At 40.0% G+C, this 19,716-nt stretch overlaps 2 protein-coding genes across 3 annotated transcripts in view; one reads left to right on the top strand and one right to left on the bottom strand.

The window, feature by feature from the left end:
- ntrk2a (neurotrophic tyrosine kinase, receptor, type 2a) overlaps nucleotides 1-15,888 on the bottom strand; it is a 108,835-nt gene extending 92,947 nt beyond the window's left edge. Inside the window, exons 1-5 of one of the 2 annotated variants that reach the window (XM_088076674.1) lie at nucleotides 14,974-15,888; nucleotides 11,476-11,550; nucleotides 7,081-7,152; nucleotides 6,633-6,701; nucleotides 5,324-5,472 (exon numbers count right to left, since the gene is read on the bottom strand). In XM_088076674.1, the coding sequence (XP_087932800.1) occupies nucleotides 5,324-5,472; nucleotides 6,633-6,701; nucleotides 7,081-7,152; nucleotides 11,476-11,550; nucleotides 14,974-15,227 (619 nt within the window). In that variant the 5' untranslated portion in view covers nucleotides 15,228-15,888. The remainder of the gene's footprint in view (nucleotides 1-5,323; nucleotides 5,473-6,632; nucleotides 6,702-7,080; nucleotides 7,153-11,475; nucleotides 11,551-14,973) is intronic. The other variant, XM_088076675.1, reaches the window with a different exon arrangement.
- Nucleotides 1-19,716, top strand: part of LOC121944766 (solute carrier family 28 member 3-like) — a 100,987-nt gene that overhangs the window by 64,513 nt on the left and 16,758 nt on the right. The gene's annotated exons all lie outside the window — the stretch shown is intronic.

Genomic DNA, 19,716 nt, shown 5'->3' with positions numbered 1-19,716 from the left:
TTAAGTTTTGCTAAACAAACTCTACTTTGGTGCTTTGTCATGGGGTTTCGATTTGATTTTGTTTCTGATTTTGAAATTCTAGGCCAATAGCAATGCTTAAAATAGCAACTTGGCTGCAGCAGATACAGTTTTTTCTCTTCTTTTGGTGATTTGTTCCCTCTTTTGTGCTTTTGAAACATTTAAACCTTCATTATAAAGTAACTGAACAGTTTTAGTCATTCGGTCCTTCACAGTATATTTGAATGAGCACAGATTTAATCATACAAAATTAGAAAACAACCCTTGAAAAAACAGCATGAAGAACATTTTTAAATAACTGCTTCAAAAGCCGTTTTACCATATACTATATTGAGCCATAATTTCCTGTCTTTATATCTATTTTTAATTTTTGTGGAAACACCAACAAATTTCTCCCTCAGACAGCTGTATTTATTCAGTTTTCTTGCCAAAAATGAAATTTTTCAAGATAACATTTGAATAAATTATGAAAAAATTCTAATTTACCTTCACCTAATTTCTATTTTTACTGAAGCTTGAATGCATCGCATTTTAACTCATACAACCTTCGTCAACAATTAGTTCCTAGTTTGTTCCCTTTTAATGTGATATTATCAGAGGAGATAGTAGGGTATGTCCCCTGGCACATCTATGGGGAGTTTACTGCGTCCTTTTGTCCTGACGGCGTCCCAGGGAAGGTGTTAGTCCCAAACACTTTTTCTATTGTCCCTGGTATTATGCGAATGAATTACACTACAAAAAAAACATCAGTACTGCCACTGGTGAATATCATCTTATTTGACAATTGGCCGAAGGCAAATATCATCAAGCCCCAAGGTTTGGTAAATAAACCTTTGGATTCCTACTTTTTGATGCACTTTGGCACATTTTTTTACATTCACAGTACCAAAAAATTCCCAATGTGATTCTTTTTTTTTGTAAATTGGAAAATGGTTGCCATTTAAGATGAGTATTACTGCAGTACATTATATTCACACGTACAGTAAGCAGAGGAGACAGTAGAGATGAAAAAAGAGAGCAGAGGAAATCATTCTTGAACAATAATCAATAGAAAGACAGAAAAGGGGAGGACACAGGGAAATAAAACCTGTTAGGACAGTCATCCTAGCCAAACAAATGGACAGACTGACTGACGGACGGACGGACGGACTGACGGACTGACTGACGGACTGATGGACAGATGGACGAAGACGGAGGGCATCAGCGCTGGGATGTGACCAGCAGAGGTCCGGTTATCCATCTGCTGTCAGCTCCACAGCACGCGGGGAAAAGGGCACCTTTGCTCGGGACAGCTGGTTTTGATTATTAACATTTGGATCATTTGGTAAAAAGCAGATTTTAGCCACAAGATTAATGTTAGAAAAAGTTTTAATGTTTTATATCAAGTAATCTCACAACTTAAAAATGAGTTATTAAAGGGAGTGCGGAGTTTATATGGAGCTTTGTTGTTTTAATCATAATATTAACAATCAACTGAGTGTTTTAATACGTGCAGCTGTTTGAACATTTTTCAGGGTTCTCATGGTCATGGAAAAAATTGAAAAAAAATCATCAAATCACAATCACATTTTTTCTATGACATTTTCCAGGCCTGGAAATGTTAAAGAATTAGTTAAAGTTATTGAAAGTTTTTGAAAAGTAATGAAAAGTTGTTGTGTGTAAGAATATTGTTACAGTGGATAGATAGTAGATAACTATCTTCGTAATGTAACATGACAGCAAATTTATTTTCTGTGGCTGTCGATGTAACAATGCTCTAATATGCATCGATGTGTGACAATGTTTTGTTTACCATCAAATGTCTCTTTCATTTTGTATGCTAGCTGGTTTGAATTTTGTTTGCATAGAATTTGAATCTGATATTTTTGACACATGCCAGGCAAGTAGGGCGAGAAAGTCTGTTTTTATTATGGGACCTTGAAAAGTCATGGAAAAGTTTTGAAACTTGTGTGGGAACCCCGATTTTCGCTTAGTGACACAGTACTCGCATAGGACTGCAGTAACATTCGAGCAGCCTTCATTCAGTGAAGTTTAGTGTAGGTCAGCAGTGGGAACAGTGTGTGTCTGCCAGCGTTTTCGAGTGGTGCTCCAGCAGTAAACAGTCCACTGAGAGACACAGACTGAGAGACATATGCGGGTGGCCTGAGAGATCAGTGTCAGCCCGAGGGCATTGTTGGGCACTTCCTCTGCTTTGTGCCTTGCTCATATGTCACTCAGAAACGCTCAGACGGACAGAAGGACGGGGAGTCATGCATGCGTGCAGACACAGAAATGGAAAATGAGTAATAAAAAGGAGCAGAGACGGCCTGAGAGAGGGAAGGCAAAAGATAGAGAAAAGACAGAAAGAGCGAGAGAGAGTGAAAGGCCGGCAGTTCGGACTTTTGGTGTATCATTGTTTGCCCTGGGGCATTATTTGGCACCCCTGCTCCACCATGTCCTCCTCCTCATATGTCACACTGCCAGGGGGTCCCCTGCCCACATCTCCAGGGGCCCTGCTGTTTCTGTGCTAATGCCAAAAATAACCTCTGCTAATGGAAGGGAGGCAGAGGGGACGGATCAATAGGAGTTATCAATGACATTGTTAGCTTCCTGCATGCTAACTTATTGTTTGCGTCCTGACTGCCTGAAGCTATTTTGGACCAGATGGCAAAAATACTTTAGGATTCATGTTCTGGCTTATTGGAGAGAAAATTTCATTACGTTTCAATTGAGGCCTATAAAGCTTTTGTGACTGCTGTTATTGTGTGTTTTATAAATCAGACATTAACATCCCTCTAAGTTCTCACTTTACAAAAACAAACTGGATCTGACTGGACTCATTGCCCCAAAGGCTGGGACTGTCTGTGTATCATTTGTTTGGATCAAGCTCTAAATTATTACCAACTGTCACTTTTAGGCAGATTTGAGATAATAAAATCCTACACATCCAGGCTGAGTGTGGACAGACAGGTCAAGCTGTACTCTGACCCTGAAAAGAACAGAGTCCAAAATAAAAAGATCCATGACGACCGAAGCAGAAGGGGGAACAAAGCATCAATTAACTGCTGACATTTATACATTCAAGCTTGATAAACACTCCCTTAAGCAAGCATATAAAAGGTTTTTGGTCTGTCTGGTAGTGAAAGCAAGCTTGCTGGTTAGCTTGACATAGGGATGTCAGTTTTAATTTTGCTTTCAGTAGGTCAACATCCATTAACTTTTAACTAACTGGTTCATTTTTAAGAAAAAAAGTGGTAGAAGAGGGCTTTCCTTTTAGTCTGGTGCTTCACTGCCTAAGTGAACTTTAGCGCCACATTTCAAAGCCCTCTCTTTTTAGTGGTGACATTTTTATGTTTTGTGATGTTAATGTCTTGCCTTTAATTTTATTTTCTTTTGGCTGTGCTGTCAGACAGCCGGCCAGCCGCGTTAACATGTGGAAACATGCCCACCGCCCAACCCGCACTCTCCACTAGTTCCTAGTCCACTTTGCAAAGGCACATAGACTTTGATAATACCTAGACGACAGACTAAAGATGGTGACTATTTATTTCACTGGAGTTACTCGCATGGCGCATACGCAGAGAAAGGTTTTTAGTTTCCGGGTTGACTTCCACAATATGCAGCCCACTGAATATACGCTGTAGTGTTTCTCCCGCTGGCCTGCCTGAATGTTTCCGCTCTGCTTATAGACTTTGCATTATGGTGATGTCACAGATTTTTGAGTCACTTTTCTCTGCTCCAGGAAAGTTTTACAGATATAAAAACCACTATGGCTCAAAGATTCAGAATAGGAAGAGTCAAAAATGACAGTTTGAGGTTTCCTGTCAACAGTTTCATAGATGTGGCTTTTATAATGTTGGCCTTTGGGGAAAATGCTTTTTGGGCTGCAGGGAATTTTTTCATTGCAATACCACATGTGGCCAGTGGGAAAAAATAGAAGAGTAACCTGCAGACTGAGATGTGTAACTAGTCAAAAATAATCTGAGTGGTTAAGCGATTAACAGTTTACCATTTGACATCCCTAGTTGTGATGCACTGCGGCATTGGTGCAGAGAGTAGAATATTTCGATTTGTAGACACATTATTTTTCATGGAGATACTAAATGTTGTTTCTTTGCAACTTAAACAAAGATGTAAAATTGTCTCATTAAGTTTTCACAATTAAATCTGAGGAAAATGTCTTTTATTGCTCATAAAGCTGTGATTATTGCTGTTGTGACTGAGTGCAGCTTTCCATAACTCCTAAAAGAATTCCTTCCTAGATGACCGAAACATGATGATTCAGAGAAAAAGGAAATGAAATCTGCTGCGTGACAGCAGGTCACCGGTGCCATAGGACATAGTGCAGATGGTATTTATAACACTTCATTTTATTGTGATGCATGCAGTGAATTTTCCCCACTCAGCATCTTTGAAACTCAATGATGTCATCTATGTGTTGAGACACACAAATGCTCTCTCTGTTTTTCTGCTTCTATAATGTCCTGTACAGAGACCATTCTACACCTATGAGCAAATGTCTCTGATGACTGTAACAGGTCTGTAACATGAAATACTCTCTCACACACAGCGCACACAAACACTGCTCTGTAGGTCACGCATTTCACTGTCCTCCATCTGGCAGTTAATCTATGCATCATACAAGAAAGCGCAGAGATAACGGCGGTGTCGGTGGCCTTTCAGTGACACCCTGCAGGAATATTTTTAAGCCCTCTATAAAAGCTGAGTGTTCATACATGCATTCATTTGGTCATTTGTTTTCTCGTTCATGTGTAAGACATTGCAGCTTTGCAAAGTGTCTGAAGAAATTACAATATACAGACAAGCAGAGGCCTGCATAAGTGAAATACAGCGTGTGCACATAAACCAGCCTGTCACATGTACAGCCTTACTGCTGTGGCTTTAGTGTGCATGAGTTGTATTCCTGTAAAGTTATTTTCATAGGTTTTAACAACAAACTTCACTTTCTCCAGTTGTTTATCCCCCTCACCTCCCGTGAGAACAGACACAACCCTTAACACACTTGTCTTGCAATAACAAGTTATGTCTTGCACTTCACATTTATGCAAACACACACACAAACACTTGCACACAAACAGATGTGTCAGACACACGCAGAACATGAGAGAGAGCACAATCAAAACAAAGATTCTTCCGAATCTTTGTAGAGGTGAAAACATTACAACTACAGTTTTCCTCCAGGTGCTTCAACACTTTGCACTGTGCCGCAACGTCTTTTCCAGCTCGTTACTCTGTGTGTGTGTGTGTGTGTGTGTGTGTGTGTGTGTGTGTGTGTGTGTGTGTGTGTGTGTGTCCGTGTCCTCACCACAGTTAGGTAGTGTCAGTTTGGACAGCAGCTTGCGTCCTCCTCCATCCTCGATGCAGCGCAGCTCCTGAGTGTCTGCTTCCTCTCCTAACAACAGCTTGATCCACATGTTCTCACAGGAGCAGTGCAGAGGGTTCCCTGTCAGGATCCTACACACACACACAAGAACAGTCAGTGAGCAGACTGAACATTTTAAAAGACAAAGCAATAACTGAATTGAACTCTGCGAGTTTCAACATGCCTTAAAGAAGTTATTCAGCATTTTGGTGAAGGAGCTTAATTGATTTCTTGCAGAGAGTTAGTGGATTTAGGTACAATTCTAGTCTGAAGCTACCACCAACAGCCAGTCAGCTAAGCTTTGCATAAAAACTGAAAACCGGGAAAAAAAGCCGGCGTGGCTTGTAACAAATGTACTAACAACTCACAAATGTAATAAACCACAAATGTAATACAAATCTGCTGCTTTTAATATAATAATCCCACAAACGTAATAAAGCAGTTGTAGCTGCCTTCTGCAAACTATACGAAATTTCCTGCAAATGTAATAACTACAACATTTGGAGTCATTTGTTTGTTTTATGATTTCCAAGTGGTGTTATTAATGTCTGTTGACCAAAATGCCTCAGGATTTCAGAGCAACAAAACGTAATGTATTTTGGGCGATGGACAAATGCAAAGCGTGCAGAGACGAGCTGCAACGGTGTAGCATCTATATGTCTGTGAAAACGTGTTGCTATTTTTGCCATCAGAATTTGAAATTCATCTAACCTTATGTAAGTTCATAAGCATATAATGTTGAACTGTTCCTTTAAACTGCATTTCTGCAAAACTGCAAAGAGCATTCATTTCTTTTACACAATTTTAGTTTTTAAATATCACTCAATGCAATGTGAGAATTACTGCCTTGATACAAGTAATATTAATTAGGGATGTGTAACTGAGTAAAGGGTATGTATGGGGGAATATATTTGCATTCATCGACACACATTTACTGTACCCTGGTGGTTAACTGCTGCTGGCCCACTTCAGCTTATCTCAGTCTCCACCCTGTTACCTACACCTAAATAAAAATATTAATTATGTTCTGGCCCCAGAAAATCAAGATTGCAGGCAGCAGTAAATCTGTCGCCAAGCTTCAAAACATCACATCAGAAATCTATAGGTGACATCACGGCTGCTATAGGAATATATTTATCTACAGAAGGTGATGATGACTGGAAGGAAAATCAGAGAGAGAGCCAGGAACAGACAGACGGACAGACAGACACGGAGATGGACAGACTGATAGAGAAGGCGGCACTGAACTCACAGATAAGAGATGTTGAGGTGTTTGAATATCCTCCAGGACAGCGATGACAGGTTGTTATCTTTCAGATTCCTGGAAATTAAGTGGAACATCTGAGTGAGATTGCATTTGTAAACCATGACAAAATATTAGTTTGGTGATACAGAATCGAATGGCACATTTTTACATGCAGCAAAAGGCCTGAATTATTAAAAGTCAGTGCACTATTTGACTGGACAGTCTGAATCTGAAGTCACAGGATGTTTTTTTATGGTTATTTCTCTTGATAATGTAACAAATAAATCTTCTGTATATTATGGCATACATTTTCTGTTCATCAGCTTCAATAATAAATAAAACAGTAAATTAATTAAATTGAAACACAGCTAAATGAATAACAGTTTTGTCAAACAAATGACTCACTAAAGGTCATAGATAAATCTGCGCAGTGTCAATAGATGCATGAACTTACAGGTACTGTAGCTTGAGGTTGTTTTGAAAGGCCAGCTTTGATACATATGTGAGCCTGCTGTTGGTCACCGTTCTGGCAAAAGAAAAAAGGAAAAAAATACGTCATTGTCGTAGTCGTCAGCATATATTCAAACAATTAACCACAAATGCAACATTAGCAACACCAAAAACATAAAGTCAGGTTCCTGATGAAGTCTGAGAAAATACATTTTGTAGCAGTTTCTAATCGACCCTGCTAGAGGAGGATACATAGACCAGAAAAATCACCACCTGGCAACACAAAGTCTGCTCTTAATATTGCATTATCACTAATCCTACACATCGCATCTGATTAACCACGTTGTGAAAAATTAGCATTGTTATATGAGTTTAGGTCGATGGTGTGAGGTTATAACTGTGAAAGGGACACAAAAAGCGTTTAGACTGAAAGAAAGACAAATATTAGATTGTCTGCTTTTCCCATTAAGGTGATGTTTAAACAAATTATGCAAACAAAAACTGTATTAATGTGAAAACAATATACATCCTCTGGAAACATTTGTGGTTAATGAGACACCAAACAAATACTGTTGCAGTGATAAAACGTATCAGACATAAACGTGACTGGCATCATAAAGTATTTTCTCTTACGAGAGATCAATTAATGTGCCTGTCTCTTTAGACAACGGTAATGTACCCCCAGGGGTGGTCACAGCATTTTGGCCCTGCCTGGCCGCCACAATCGATCGGATAAATGCATGTTAATACAAATGCATTAATGTCATACACATGCAGTATTATACAAGTGTGCAGGTTTTGTCAGCATTTTAAGTGGGGGCCTGGGAATTGTACTCTTAGAAATTTTGGGTACATTATCATGTACCCATTTGTGCAATCAATTAATGGTGAAAACTGTGTCACACAGCACTGACATCAGCCCCCCCCCGTATTTATTTTGACAGGCTGTCGTGCAGCACAGCCTATTGCACATTCATACATACTAGTTCGATTTTTTTTTAGGGTTGAGCTTTACATAGCCTTACATCATGACAGCCTTAAAATTAAATCACTTTCTGATGCAGATTCCCATAATTATGGTTCCTCAATCCTGTTTGCGTCAGCCCGTTATACTTCACAGGGCGTCAGATACTGACGCTTTGTCATGCCCTTTGTTTTGTTATATTCATGCCAAGGGCGCACTTTAGCGTCTTTGTGGGATGCAACCACAGCAGTAATTGATGCTGTGATTAACTGAGGTCCTATAAAATGTGAAAATGTCCATGTAGAATGGCAGGGAGGACAGATGGATGGTTAAAAAAAAACTGACTTTTGTCACGTGTGAAACCAGTTTTGTTTTAACATAACGTTACAGAATTTACGAACCGACATCGACGTTACCCAAGTGATGTATTTGAATCAATTTACATCGTAAACATTCTTATTTAAAACCAAAACCTGATCGTCTTTATAAACCTAACCAAGTAGTTCTGTTGCCTGAACCTAACCTCAACCATTTTACAACATCAACCAGGTGTTACAGTGTGCTTCAGCTGTGCGTCACATAGATACGATAAAGGGTGCCCTGTGCGTGGCTAAGAGACACAGAGGGGCGTGACATATTGTCGTCATTTGATGACCTGGGAATGAGAACAGGTTTTGCACGGCAAGAGTAAAGAAGGAGAGATGCAGTCACTGTGCTGCTGCCACAACAGCCGCTGACTTGAGTTCACTCTGACCAGTAAGTCTCTCAAGGGTCGAGAGAGTCGGGGTCAAAAGTCTTTTTTCGGCCTGCAGTTTCTCTGCGTCTCCCTTGCTTTTTGTCTTATCTATTATGGCACTCTGTTTGTGCAAGTGCACTGTTTATTAAAAGCACTGAACCAGAAAACAGAGCAGTTTAAAGATGGGATTGGGACAGCCTAGTGTTTAAGAAATGGGCCAATCTACCTATCTACCTGTTTTACTGGGCGGTCAAACAGCAACAACAACAACAACAACAACAACAAAAGGCACGTCAGCCCACCAGGAAAGTGCCTGGTATGCCAGATGGCCAGTCCCCCCCGTGTACCCCAAACGTTACTGTCATGCTAAATTTAGGTTTGCACAAACATCAACAGATCACCTTTCTTTATGCATCGGGAACAATTTGCACTGAGTATCATGAATACTACACTATAATCTGTCCTGGAAAAAAAGAGATTAATCAATTATACTCAATAACGATTTCGCCTCTCTAATAAAGGGGGCTCCATACAAATTTCCCACTGAAAGATCTTTCCAGTGAGCCATTGTTCAGGGATATTCACAAGTATGCTCGAATACAATGTCAGCACATGCACATTTGTGAATTTAACAGATGTCTCAATGAAAAGCCTCTTTATGTACAAAAAAACACTTTAAAGAGTCAGGTGCCTTTAATATTCCTGCACACTGTGCATTACTCAGCACTATTAAAACCAGGTGCAGAGAGTGTGTGCCCGTCATCAGCTGAGGTGAGGCTGTAAGACATCATTATCTGATATGAAAAGTTGGTCTAACAGATGTTCTATGACTGATTCACCTCATCTGACGCGACCGAGCACAGATTTTCACTTCACTATTTATAAAACATGACACTTAACAAATGATTACTGTAAAAATATCATAACTGTGAAACGGCATTATCATATTAGTATCAAGACAGAATGAAATTGTACATAAAATATTTCTCAGACATGTGGAACAGTTATCTATATGACTGTGGCTCAAAAGCAGCACTTGTTTTGTTCCCACTGGGTCCAACCACAATTAAAAGCATATACTCTTGCGGTGTGTACCATGCTTTGTAGTATCTATTTACCAAATGTGATATTGGCTTGGAAATTAGGTAGTGTCCACTTAACAGATTATTACATTGCAAGAAAGTGCTACTCAGGACAACTGTTATAAGAAATAAAATGAGACACAGATGCATAGCAAAATACAGTATCTATAAAACACCCTAAGATCAACTCAGCAGGATTTTTAAAGCAACAGACACAAATACTGTTGCATATTGCCTGAAGCCAAGAAGGAGAATAATCAATAAAGGAAAAGTAAATCAATATTTCTCATTTGGTGGATTTTAACAAGCTAAATAAGTATAGAATTACTGTTGAAATGCCATTAAAATGTAGTGAAACTGTTATACATTCTGCCTTAAAATGCTGCTTATATTTTGGCTCTATGTTTGTGTACAGTAGGAGCATTTTAAAGGGACAGTTCACCCCATAATAAAAGATACACATTTTTCCTCTCACTTATAGTGCTATTTATCAATGTAGATTGTTTTGGTGTGAGTTGCTGAGTTTTGGAGATATCGGCTGTAAAGATGTTTATATGGAATTGGATAGCACTCAGCTTGTGGTGCTTAAAGCACAATCCACAGACCTTGTTGGCAGTAGTTTCATGTAGGAACTATTTTCTTTCTACCAAACTGCACCTGTCAACCTTACCACTGTGCAGAAGGAAGTGTGCATCTACTGCAACTCTGTCTCCCAGAAATTACGTGTCTGTGTAACTAAACTGCTCTTTAATTACGCTGTTGCAGGACCTTTACACCAGAACTTCTGCTTTGTGTCCACACTCCTGTCTAAGGTTTAGGCAACAATAGCATTTTGGTTAAAGTTAGGGAGAGATCAGGATTTCAGTTACATTTTGATAATAAACATAATACAGACTTTTGTCGTAGGTTTAGGTAACAAATGCAGTTTGGTTAGATTTAGGGAAAAAACATGATTTTGATTAAATGTTAATAAAAAAAGTAATTTAAAAAATAACACTGTAGTCACTATGACTGCATAGTGTATTGCAAATTTGCCTGTTTTTATATCAAATTAGCTGTATATAAACATAATGAGGAGTCAATGTTTACATCTCGCCTTTTACGAGCCTCTCGTCGATGTGTTGATGCATGCTTCCCTCTGCGCAGTGATACAGTTTTCGGGTGTAGTTTGATAGAAAGAAAATAGTTCCTACATGAAACTGCTCACAATAAGGTCTGTGGATTATCTTCAGTAAGCTGATCAGGAATACTGGAACAACAGAGAGCTGTTGAATTTTTGAGCACCACAAGTCGAGTGCCGTCTTGTTCCTTTACATCCGAGAGAAGACGGACATCTTTATGGCTGTTATCTCCAACACTCCACAACTCACACCAAAACAATTTAGATCAATATATAGTACTACAGGTAAGAGAAAAGACATGCATTTTCGATTTTTGGATGAACTCTCCCTTTAACGCAATATGTGATGTAGTTAACAACCACTAAATATAAAAATATATGACATAAAAACACTGTGTTTGATCATTTATCAGCAATTTTATGTCTTGACTCTACCCCTGAATATTTGTCCTGGGACAAAGTGTTTGTCTTGGTAATATACGGCATAAGAAACTCACAGGTTCCTGAGATTCTTGTAGTAGTGCAGGTCTTTGTCGTTGATGGAGGAGAAGCTGCTCTGGTTGGCGATGTAGCTGTCAGGGGATATAAGTGTGTGTCAGAAGGCTCATTTGTTAACGGAGGGACGCATAAACAGAAGCATTTCAACAAGACAAAGGGACATAATAAGCACATATAATTAGAGCTCAAAATTAAAAAATGAACTCCTAAAGGAATGCAGCTGATAGATGGCACACGAAGGAGCTGGTTGTTTTTAAAGTAGAGAAACAGCACCAGGCTCTCCTCTTTTCCTCAGCTGCACTGGAGCAGGGCACTTGACCCGTTAACGGGAGATGATTGTGGGCAACTCCCTCGTGTGAATGAGTAAAACTTTGTGAACAGGTTCTGAAAAACAGTATGTCTACTTTCCAGATATCACAGCTTTGGGATCAGATGTCTGGGGACGTTGAGAGATAAACAAAACCAGAACATCTCACCTACGAAGGGAACATGGTGTAACAGGCAGAGCAGGAAGAAACCTTCGGTCTCACTGTTGCACATATGTTTGGCTAAATCATAAGGTCATTAAATAATGCTTTTCATGTAGACACACAGCATCCGACTGGGAACAAAAACGCATTCTTAATTAGACTCATTGACTTCTGAGATCATTACATGGCTGTAGCAGTGAGGGGCCTTCAATATAAGATTTACATTTGTTGATGATTAGACCAAAACAATATGATACATTGTATTTTACCCAGGGTGTAGATTATGTCAAAAAAGCCAGGAAATTTTGAGCATCTAACAATTAATTCCCAGTGTTTTGGAGAGATTTTAGGCTTCAATTTGTGCCTTTTCTGCATCCATTTATCGTGTACATTAGATAATTTGTCAAAATAAAAGTCCTCTGCTACTTATGCGTTTCTGTTGGGGCGGGGACAAATGCACATGCACTACATATTGAGGGGGACGTGTCCCCTGTATCCCCCCCTGAAATTTGCATCTCGATTTTAAATCTCTCCAGTCTCAAAAGTCAATACAAGTTAAAAGATGATCAGTGAGGATTAAAAAGGCAACACCTAACCCTAAAACTGTTGGCCTATGGGAGTGGTGGTCTAAGACGCTTTACCACACACACCATGTTATTACAGCAAGCCCACTACAAGTCTGGCAAACAGGGGACTTTTGTTGCATATCACCTCTCCTCTCTCCCCTAATTTCCTGTCAGCTCTCCGTCATCATGATCAAATAAAGACCAAATAAAGCCTGAAAAGAATACTGTTGAAAAAAAACTGTGAAAACATTTGATATGTGCCTTTCGATAATAAAAGAAGCTGACCCACAATGCCATGGGTCTGCACACTGATAAATTAAACTCACTCTTTGAAAGCAGTATCATAGACACACTGTTTCATAAAATTTAGTTTTATAAAGCTTCAAATTGCTTGACAATGATGATACACAACTAAAATTCAATTCTGAATAAATGTTTTTAGTGTAGAAATTTGATTTGGGGCAGGTACTCAAGCACAAAAAAGGGTTACCTGTCTCATAATTATTTATAAAATAACAGTATAATAAAGTTACATAAAGAACCCCATCTTTTACTTACTTACAAATGTCTTTATTTCAATACAGGGTTTTATTTCACAACAGCGACAAAAAAAAAAAAACTAGTCTTAGGGCAAACGCCATCGATAACTGGCTGACTGAGGGCAGGTCAGGGAGGGCGCTTGATTTGTGTACGTTAACTGTGGTGGCTCTCACAAGGGAACGGGCTCGGGCGGTCTCGCAGAAATAGAACCCAAATGCATCAAAAGTGGCTTTTAATTGAGATTTGATGCCATGGGTTAAAAAAAAAGAAAAAGAAACATTAAACAGAAAAAAACTGTCTTGCAAAAAGGACACTTATCTAGTCAGAAGCCAAAAGGGCAAGTGCTTAAGCCCCACCTGGGCTCTGTCTTGATGACCGCCTTTGGGCAATAATGTCAGCATTATGACACAAGATATTTATGTTGCGGGTTAAAATTTGTTTTTTTTTATCTTAATTAAAGACTGTATGACCTGTAAAATAACTTTTCTGTCGTCTCTCTTGAGTTAATATTTTTAGAAAAGTCAGCACCCCCCAAAATCTCCCACTTTACCAATATGAGGTTATCTGTCAGTCATTTAGCACACCCAGCTCAACTGTGAGGATATTTTCTTAGCAGATGAGAACTAAATAGAATTTGTTTGACACAGACTTTATCCTAAAGACATCCATACATAAGGCAGAGATGACACAGAAACACAAGCTGCTGTGTTTTAGTTTGAACACCCATTTTGAAATTCACACTGACGCTGAAAGCCCATTCTGTTCTGTCAGACTGTGTGCAGATGTCATAAAAACATGATGTCTAACCAATTAACACAGACAGGGGACACGATAACCTGTCTCTCACTGGTTGTTGGTTTTTTGTGTTTTTTTTTTTTTTTTTTTTGGCAAGGTCGTTTTGGAATTAGCCGTCGCACGGTCATCAGTAGTAATTTGTCTGTTTACATTAGCCAAGCACTCAGTGAATGCTTTTCAGCAGACTGCTGGCTCATTTAAACAGCGTCCAAGGCTTCTCCCAAGTTCATCTCTGACAAGTCATTATCAACAAGGCCGTTTATCTCTGCCAGGAAAGATATTGCAGCAATTCGATATTTTAATCTCCTCTTTTAATTGCTCGCAGATATAAACGCTCAGACGTGTCACGGTTTATTTCTAGGCCACATGACGTGTCAAGAAAAAGGGGGTACAGTGCATTTCAAATAAGCACACTGAGATTTTGTCATCCCCGAAGAGCAGATCTTAAAACGTTTACTCTGATTAGACTTTTTTTTCTCTTGAACATCGATTTTTCTGAGCTTCTGCAGTTCATTTGTATACCCTCATATAAGCCATCTTGGGAAGTGTCTGTACTAATATTTGGACAGTGGTGTCTGGTGTGCGTGTCTGGGTCCACACACACACATACATACAGGCACATGCACATGCACGCGCTCGCACACAGACAGGGCTTTGTCTTATAGTCAGAATCAAGTCTATCAGCTTTAGCTGCTTTCTTTTTTGGAAATATGCTGTTTGCACGCTGTTGTTGAAAGACTGATGTGCCCCATGATGGCAATGAGTCTGTTATGCAATGTAGGTTACACATGATGCGCGTCTAAGCGGAACCTGTGCCTAGTAAATTAATGGGGTTTTAATATATAGCCTAGCTCTTAAATGTGTGAATTCGCTTTACATTCATGTATGAGATCAAGAACCATTGCAAAAAAAAAAGCAAAAAAAAAACAAGATTTGGTGTGGCTCTTTCTTTGCGGACCGTCAGCTCCAGACACAGCTGGCAGAGGAGGAGGAAAGGATGACATTCATTTGTTTGGAGAGTGTTGGAAAATACAACCACATGAATAAAAGCGGGATAAATAAGAGGAGCGTTGATGAATCCGACATCATTATCTCTGTAAATGTGATGCTTATGGGAGACACTCACATGTCGGTGATGTTCTCCATCTCCGCCTCGCTCTGCAGGACGGGGAAAGCACTGATACCCCGCTCCGGGTCCACACAGGAGATCCTGGTGCCGCTGCAAGAACAAGACGACAGACATGCCTCCGCGGACATCCACGGATCCCCGGAGCCCACGGCCACCCCGATTAACATAACCCACCACCACCAGCACCGCCACGACCCAGACCCTCTCCCCGGCGAAGAGAGAGCCCCGCTCCCGGGTCTCCAGGCGCTCATCTCGGGTGCCAACTTCAGCTATAAGGCTCGCTGAACAGCCCCACAGCCCGGCCCAGGTTGGCTGGGTTCAGCTCCGGTTCAGCCAATCAAGGAGGGGAGAAATGAAGCAAAATCCGATGCTGAGGTGGATACAGGCGGCGCAGCTAGAAAACCATCAGCCGTGACAACGATGACAGAAAAAAAAGAAACCCGGAGTGTGCGTGTCGTCCCTTCTCCCTGTGTGTTTCCTCCAGAGTCCCCCGTCAGTCAGCCAGTCAGTCAAAATCACACTGCCACACTGACGGGTGTGAGCCAAGGAGGAGATCTCCCTCTCTCTCTCCCTCTCTCTCTCTCTCTCTCTCTCTCTCTCTCTTTCTATCTCTCTCTCCCACTCAACCTCTCCCTCTCGTCTCTCTCTCTCTCTCTCGCAAATTTAAATAGCTCTATTAGCATCACCAAAAATTGTTACTGCCAAAGCATTTTATAAAACCAACAAAAAAAATTAAGCCTACACATATCACATACATTCATTCATGAATATTAAATTTGGAGATCTATCTATAACTAAGAAAATATCACGTTTTTTTATATTATCACAGTATTACAGAATTATTATCAATCAAAAGGGTTAGTTTTTTGAATAAATGTTTTATTACTGTAATTAAAACTTAAAACCATTTTGTAGCAAGTATATGTAAAGACCCCCCCCCCGAAATTAATTAAAATAAGAGGTGAGATGCTTTTTTTTTCAATATTGTAGGTAAGCAAATGTAAATGGTACAATAATCGTCAACTTGCATATGACAGTGTACCTTAAAACTGGTATCAGTGCAACCCTAAAGTTTGTGTGTGTGTGTGTGTGTGTGTGTGTGTGTGTGTGTGTGTGTGTGTGTGTGTGTGTGTGTGTGTGAACCAGCGAACAACAATATATTAATTCAAAATCAATAATAAAGTAAGTAGTAAAGTAATAAAGTAGAGTGATAAATGAATAGGCGGTGTGAGCTGTGAGAAGATGAACTCCAGCTGTTATGTGTTGGTTGGTTGGTTGTGCTGGTTGTCTCAGGCTGTGACGTGCACTGACATATCTTGCTGCTTCTCTGGTACTGACACTGTTTTCTCCATGTAGATGCTGCATTTTAATCTAGTCAGAGAGAGCATCAAAATCATGGAGTTTACATGTAATTTTAGTAAAGAACTTTGTTCTCATATCTTTATGTGTGTTACATTGTGGGTGGAAACATTTCTCTGTCTCCACCTCTTTCTGTGGACAGAGCTGACACAGTCTCTCTCTCTCTCAGCTGACAGGCACTGACCGGAGCTTGCTCCACACAATGTTTTCTGTGTGGCTGGTTCTCGTCAGAGAGCCCGGTGTCGGTGGCTTGGTGGACGGGTGTGTGGATAGGCTACTGAGCAAATGTCAGTCAGGATGGGAGCTGCTAGGAATGAAAATCGCTGGGAGGAGAGAAGAGGGAGAGGACAGGTATCAGCATCAAAGCAGATCATGTACAATGTGATACCTCATTGATCCCCTTCAGGGAAATGCTCCTCGCTCCGCTTGCTCTGGGGGAAGGGTCAGGTGCACAGCAGGAGGAATTTCTTGCTCAAGGGCATCTCGGACAATAGGATGCTGAATTTAGTGGTTAATCACCAACCTTTATGCATCTCATTTTTGGGCCATCAGGAGTTAAAGTTTCCTCTCGGTTTGTGACAGGCTTCACTGGCCTTGCCTTGAGTTGTGAACGAGGTGTGAGTGTCCTTGTCTGACAGAGAGAGAGAGAGAGAGAGAGGTGAAAGAGGTTTCTGCTGAAGAGGTTATTTAATTTATCTACTAGATGTTTTCAGATTATGTGCGTAAATGAGTTATAAGGAGCTATTAATTTGCAGGCACTAATTGTCATAATCATTCTCACCATCACCGGTGTCGTTCTTATAATCATCATCATTATCATGTGGTTGTTATGCTGGGGGTTTGAAAAGTAGACCTGTATACATTTAATCAGTGAAACACAAAGCTGTCAGAAGGAGGTCTTATTTTATATTTAAGTAGTGCTCCACATATACGCATATACCTTGAAGTAAGAAAAAAAAAAGCCTGATATTTGTCATTAAACAACATGTTACAGATTTAATTTTCCTAAAGACTTTTTTTAACTACTTATCAGTGGGTGGTATATTACCCAGTTTGGGTAATATCTTGTCTTTAAATTGTATTTAGATAAATATAGGGCAAAGGGGATTTGCATATAGTTGCATTCTTCTGTGTTTATATTTTACACAACGTCCCCATTTTTGGAATCAATAGCCTCAGTATATGAGGTTTTTTGTAAAATTATGACTAACTTTAACTAAATCTTAAAAATGTTCTGTATAATTACTTTTTTAATTATTGTGAATTCTATCTCCTAAAATTACTACTTTATCTTTGTATGGACCTTTTCTTACAAACTTTATGCTCATTACACTGAAGAAAATTGGACTTTTTTGCTGACATTTTTTTCCCTTCACAGTACGGCTAAATAAAGTGTACTTCTAACATTATGTATCTGCTGTGGAGACGTCAGCAACTACACATATTTAGGCCACCTAAAAAACGGTCCCACCTCAAAATATCAATATCAGTCAAAGTGCATGCTAGAGTCTGAATATTTATGTATTTTACCTCTCTGTCAGGCAGTTATTTTCAACTGGAGAATGAAACTGTTACATCAGAACCAAAATCCACTGAGAAAACCAATGATTTAACGTTGCTGAACATGGGAGCTGCTGGTCTACCGCTGCCTTGATCAGGTAGTTTCTTTGTGTTATTGTGGGACTTAAGCGTTTTAAGAAGGTTCTTTTGGATTCATTAAAAGACACATAATAACACTAACTAACTAACAGACCGACGCAGCGGTAGACCAGCAGCTCCCGTGTTCAGCGAGCTAAAATGACTGTTTTTGTCAGTGGAGTCTGGTGGCTTTGTTGAAAGCATGGATTGGAAACTGAAGCTGTCTGACAGTGAGGAAAAGCAGTGGAAATACTTTCAATACAGTGTCCACCTGAACTGAGAATGATATTTTTGTGTGTCTAAAAAATGTTTTGTTGCTGATCTCCATCCTCAACAGTAAGTTGCTTAGCTTCTGTGTCCAACTCTAGGGTGCTTCTCCAAACTGGGGGCGTGCTGACTAACAGCTGCTGTATATAATACACAAATTATGAATAAGTATCCCATACAGCCTCACTTCAAAAAATCTGAACTATCCCTTTAATGCCAGCCGAGGCGACGGCTGCTTCCACTGTCAATACCAGGACAAGAGGTGGATGTAATGTCTCAAACATCACACAAGAGAGAGTGAGAGACGAAGAGAGAAAGAGGGAGCAATCACCAATCATCAAGTCTTTAGCTGGCGTGTACTAGACCAAGCGTCACCTTATTAAATCATTAGACCATTTTTCATAATCATATAGGGCTTCCAGCCAAACCAGGCCTGAATCAATAATCCGTCATCTCAGAGTGGATGCTGTACGGCTGCATGCCAGTCACTCTGCTGCTATAGATCTCCTGCTGCTGGATGCATAACACAAGAGCTGATCTGTCTTTTTATGCTGTACAGCCTCTGACAAACAGAGCCTCTCCTCTTCAGTCTTTCACCTTGTATGTGAGAGGCAGTGAATGATAGCACATCTGCCTTTGAACAGCAACAGTCCCAACGCACCACAGCTGCGAGGAGTCCTCTCCTCTCTCTCCAGTGTCCTGTCCCTAGCTCTATATGACGTTTGTGCTGACGCACAGGCAGTGCTGCTGAATAGAGGAGTGTAATTATGGAGCCATGCCTGTGTCTGAACCAATCTGGTGGATGCCTGCCTCAGAAATCAGGGTGTACGCATTCTGCACAGAGCAGTGTGGGCGTACCAATTAAAACATTGTCTCAGAAACAGAATATTCCAATTACTCTCTGTTCCTTTTTCATTTTGACAGAGGTTGTACGCCGTGCTAAAGGTCTTTGACATTTTAAACATGCAGTCAGCCCCTTGAACCATCTGTCATCCACAGACAAAGCATCAGTCAGGATGTGTTTTGTCCAGCACTCTGAGCGTATTATAGGATGCCATGCATATTTAGCTTATTGTGCAAATTGTGGTGCATGTTTGATGTGTTTACTGCAGTTCACAAATCACCACTTTCCCACTGTTTATTCTGTACATACATACAATGGGCACTTCCACTGATGAGATTCAAATATGTTAACGGTGTTCCTACTGAAAAAGTGTACAAAGTTTTATGGTTTTGTTTTTTTTGTTCACTGACTTAGCACCAAAATCCCGTGTTAAAAGCCATGTATATTTGGAGAAAGTAGGGTTGTAATGAGTGTCATCTGGATGAGTTTGTACAACAGCCAGCATCTGCAAACATAAACAAGTAGCTCCTCAAAAATTACAGCAGGAGACCCTTTCCTGGAGTTCATTAACACATAATTTAAGTGCTAGTTTGATTTGGTATATTAAATATATGTGGTCAATTAAATGAGCT

The sequence above is a fragment of the Plectropomus leopardus genome, chromosome 4 (genome assembly GCF_026936395.1).
Source record: "Plectropomus leopardus strain MGB_pleo_1.0 chromosome 4, ASM2693639v1, whole genome shotgun sequence".
Classification (NCBI taxonomy): Eukaryota; Metazoa; Chordata; class Actinopteri; order Perciformes; family Serranidae; genus Plectropomus; species Plectropomus leopardus.
The sequence above is the reverse complement of the archived record's forward strand: the minus strand, read 5'-3'. Positions and strand labels throughout refer to the sequence as shown.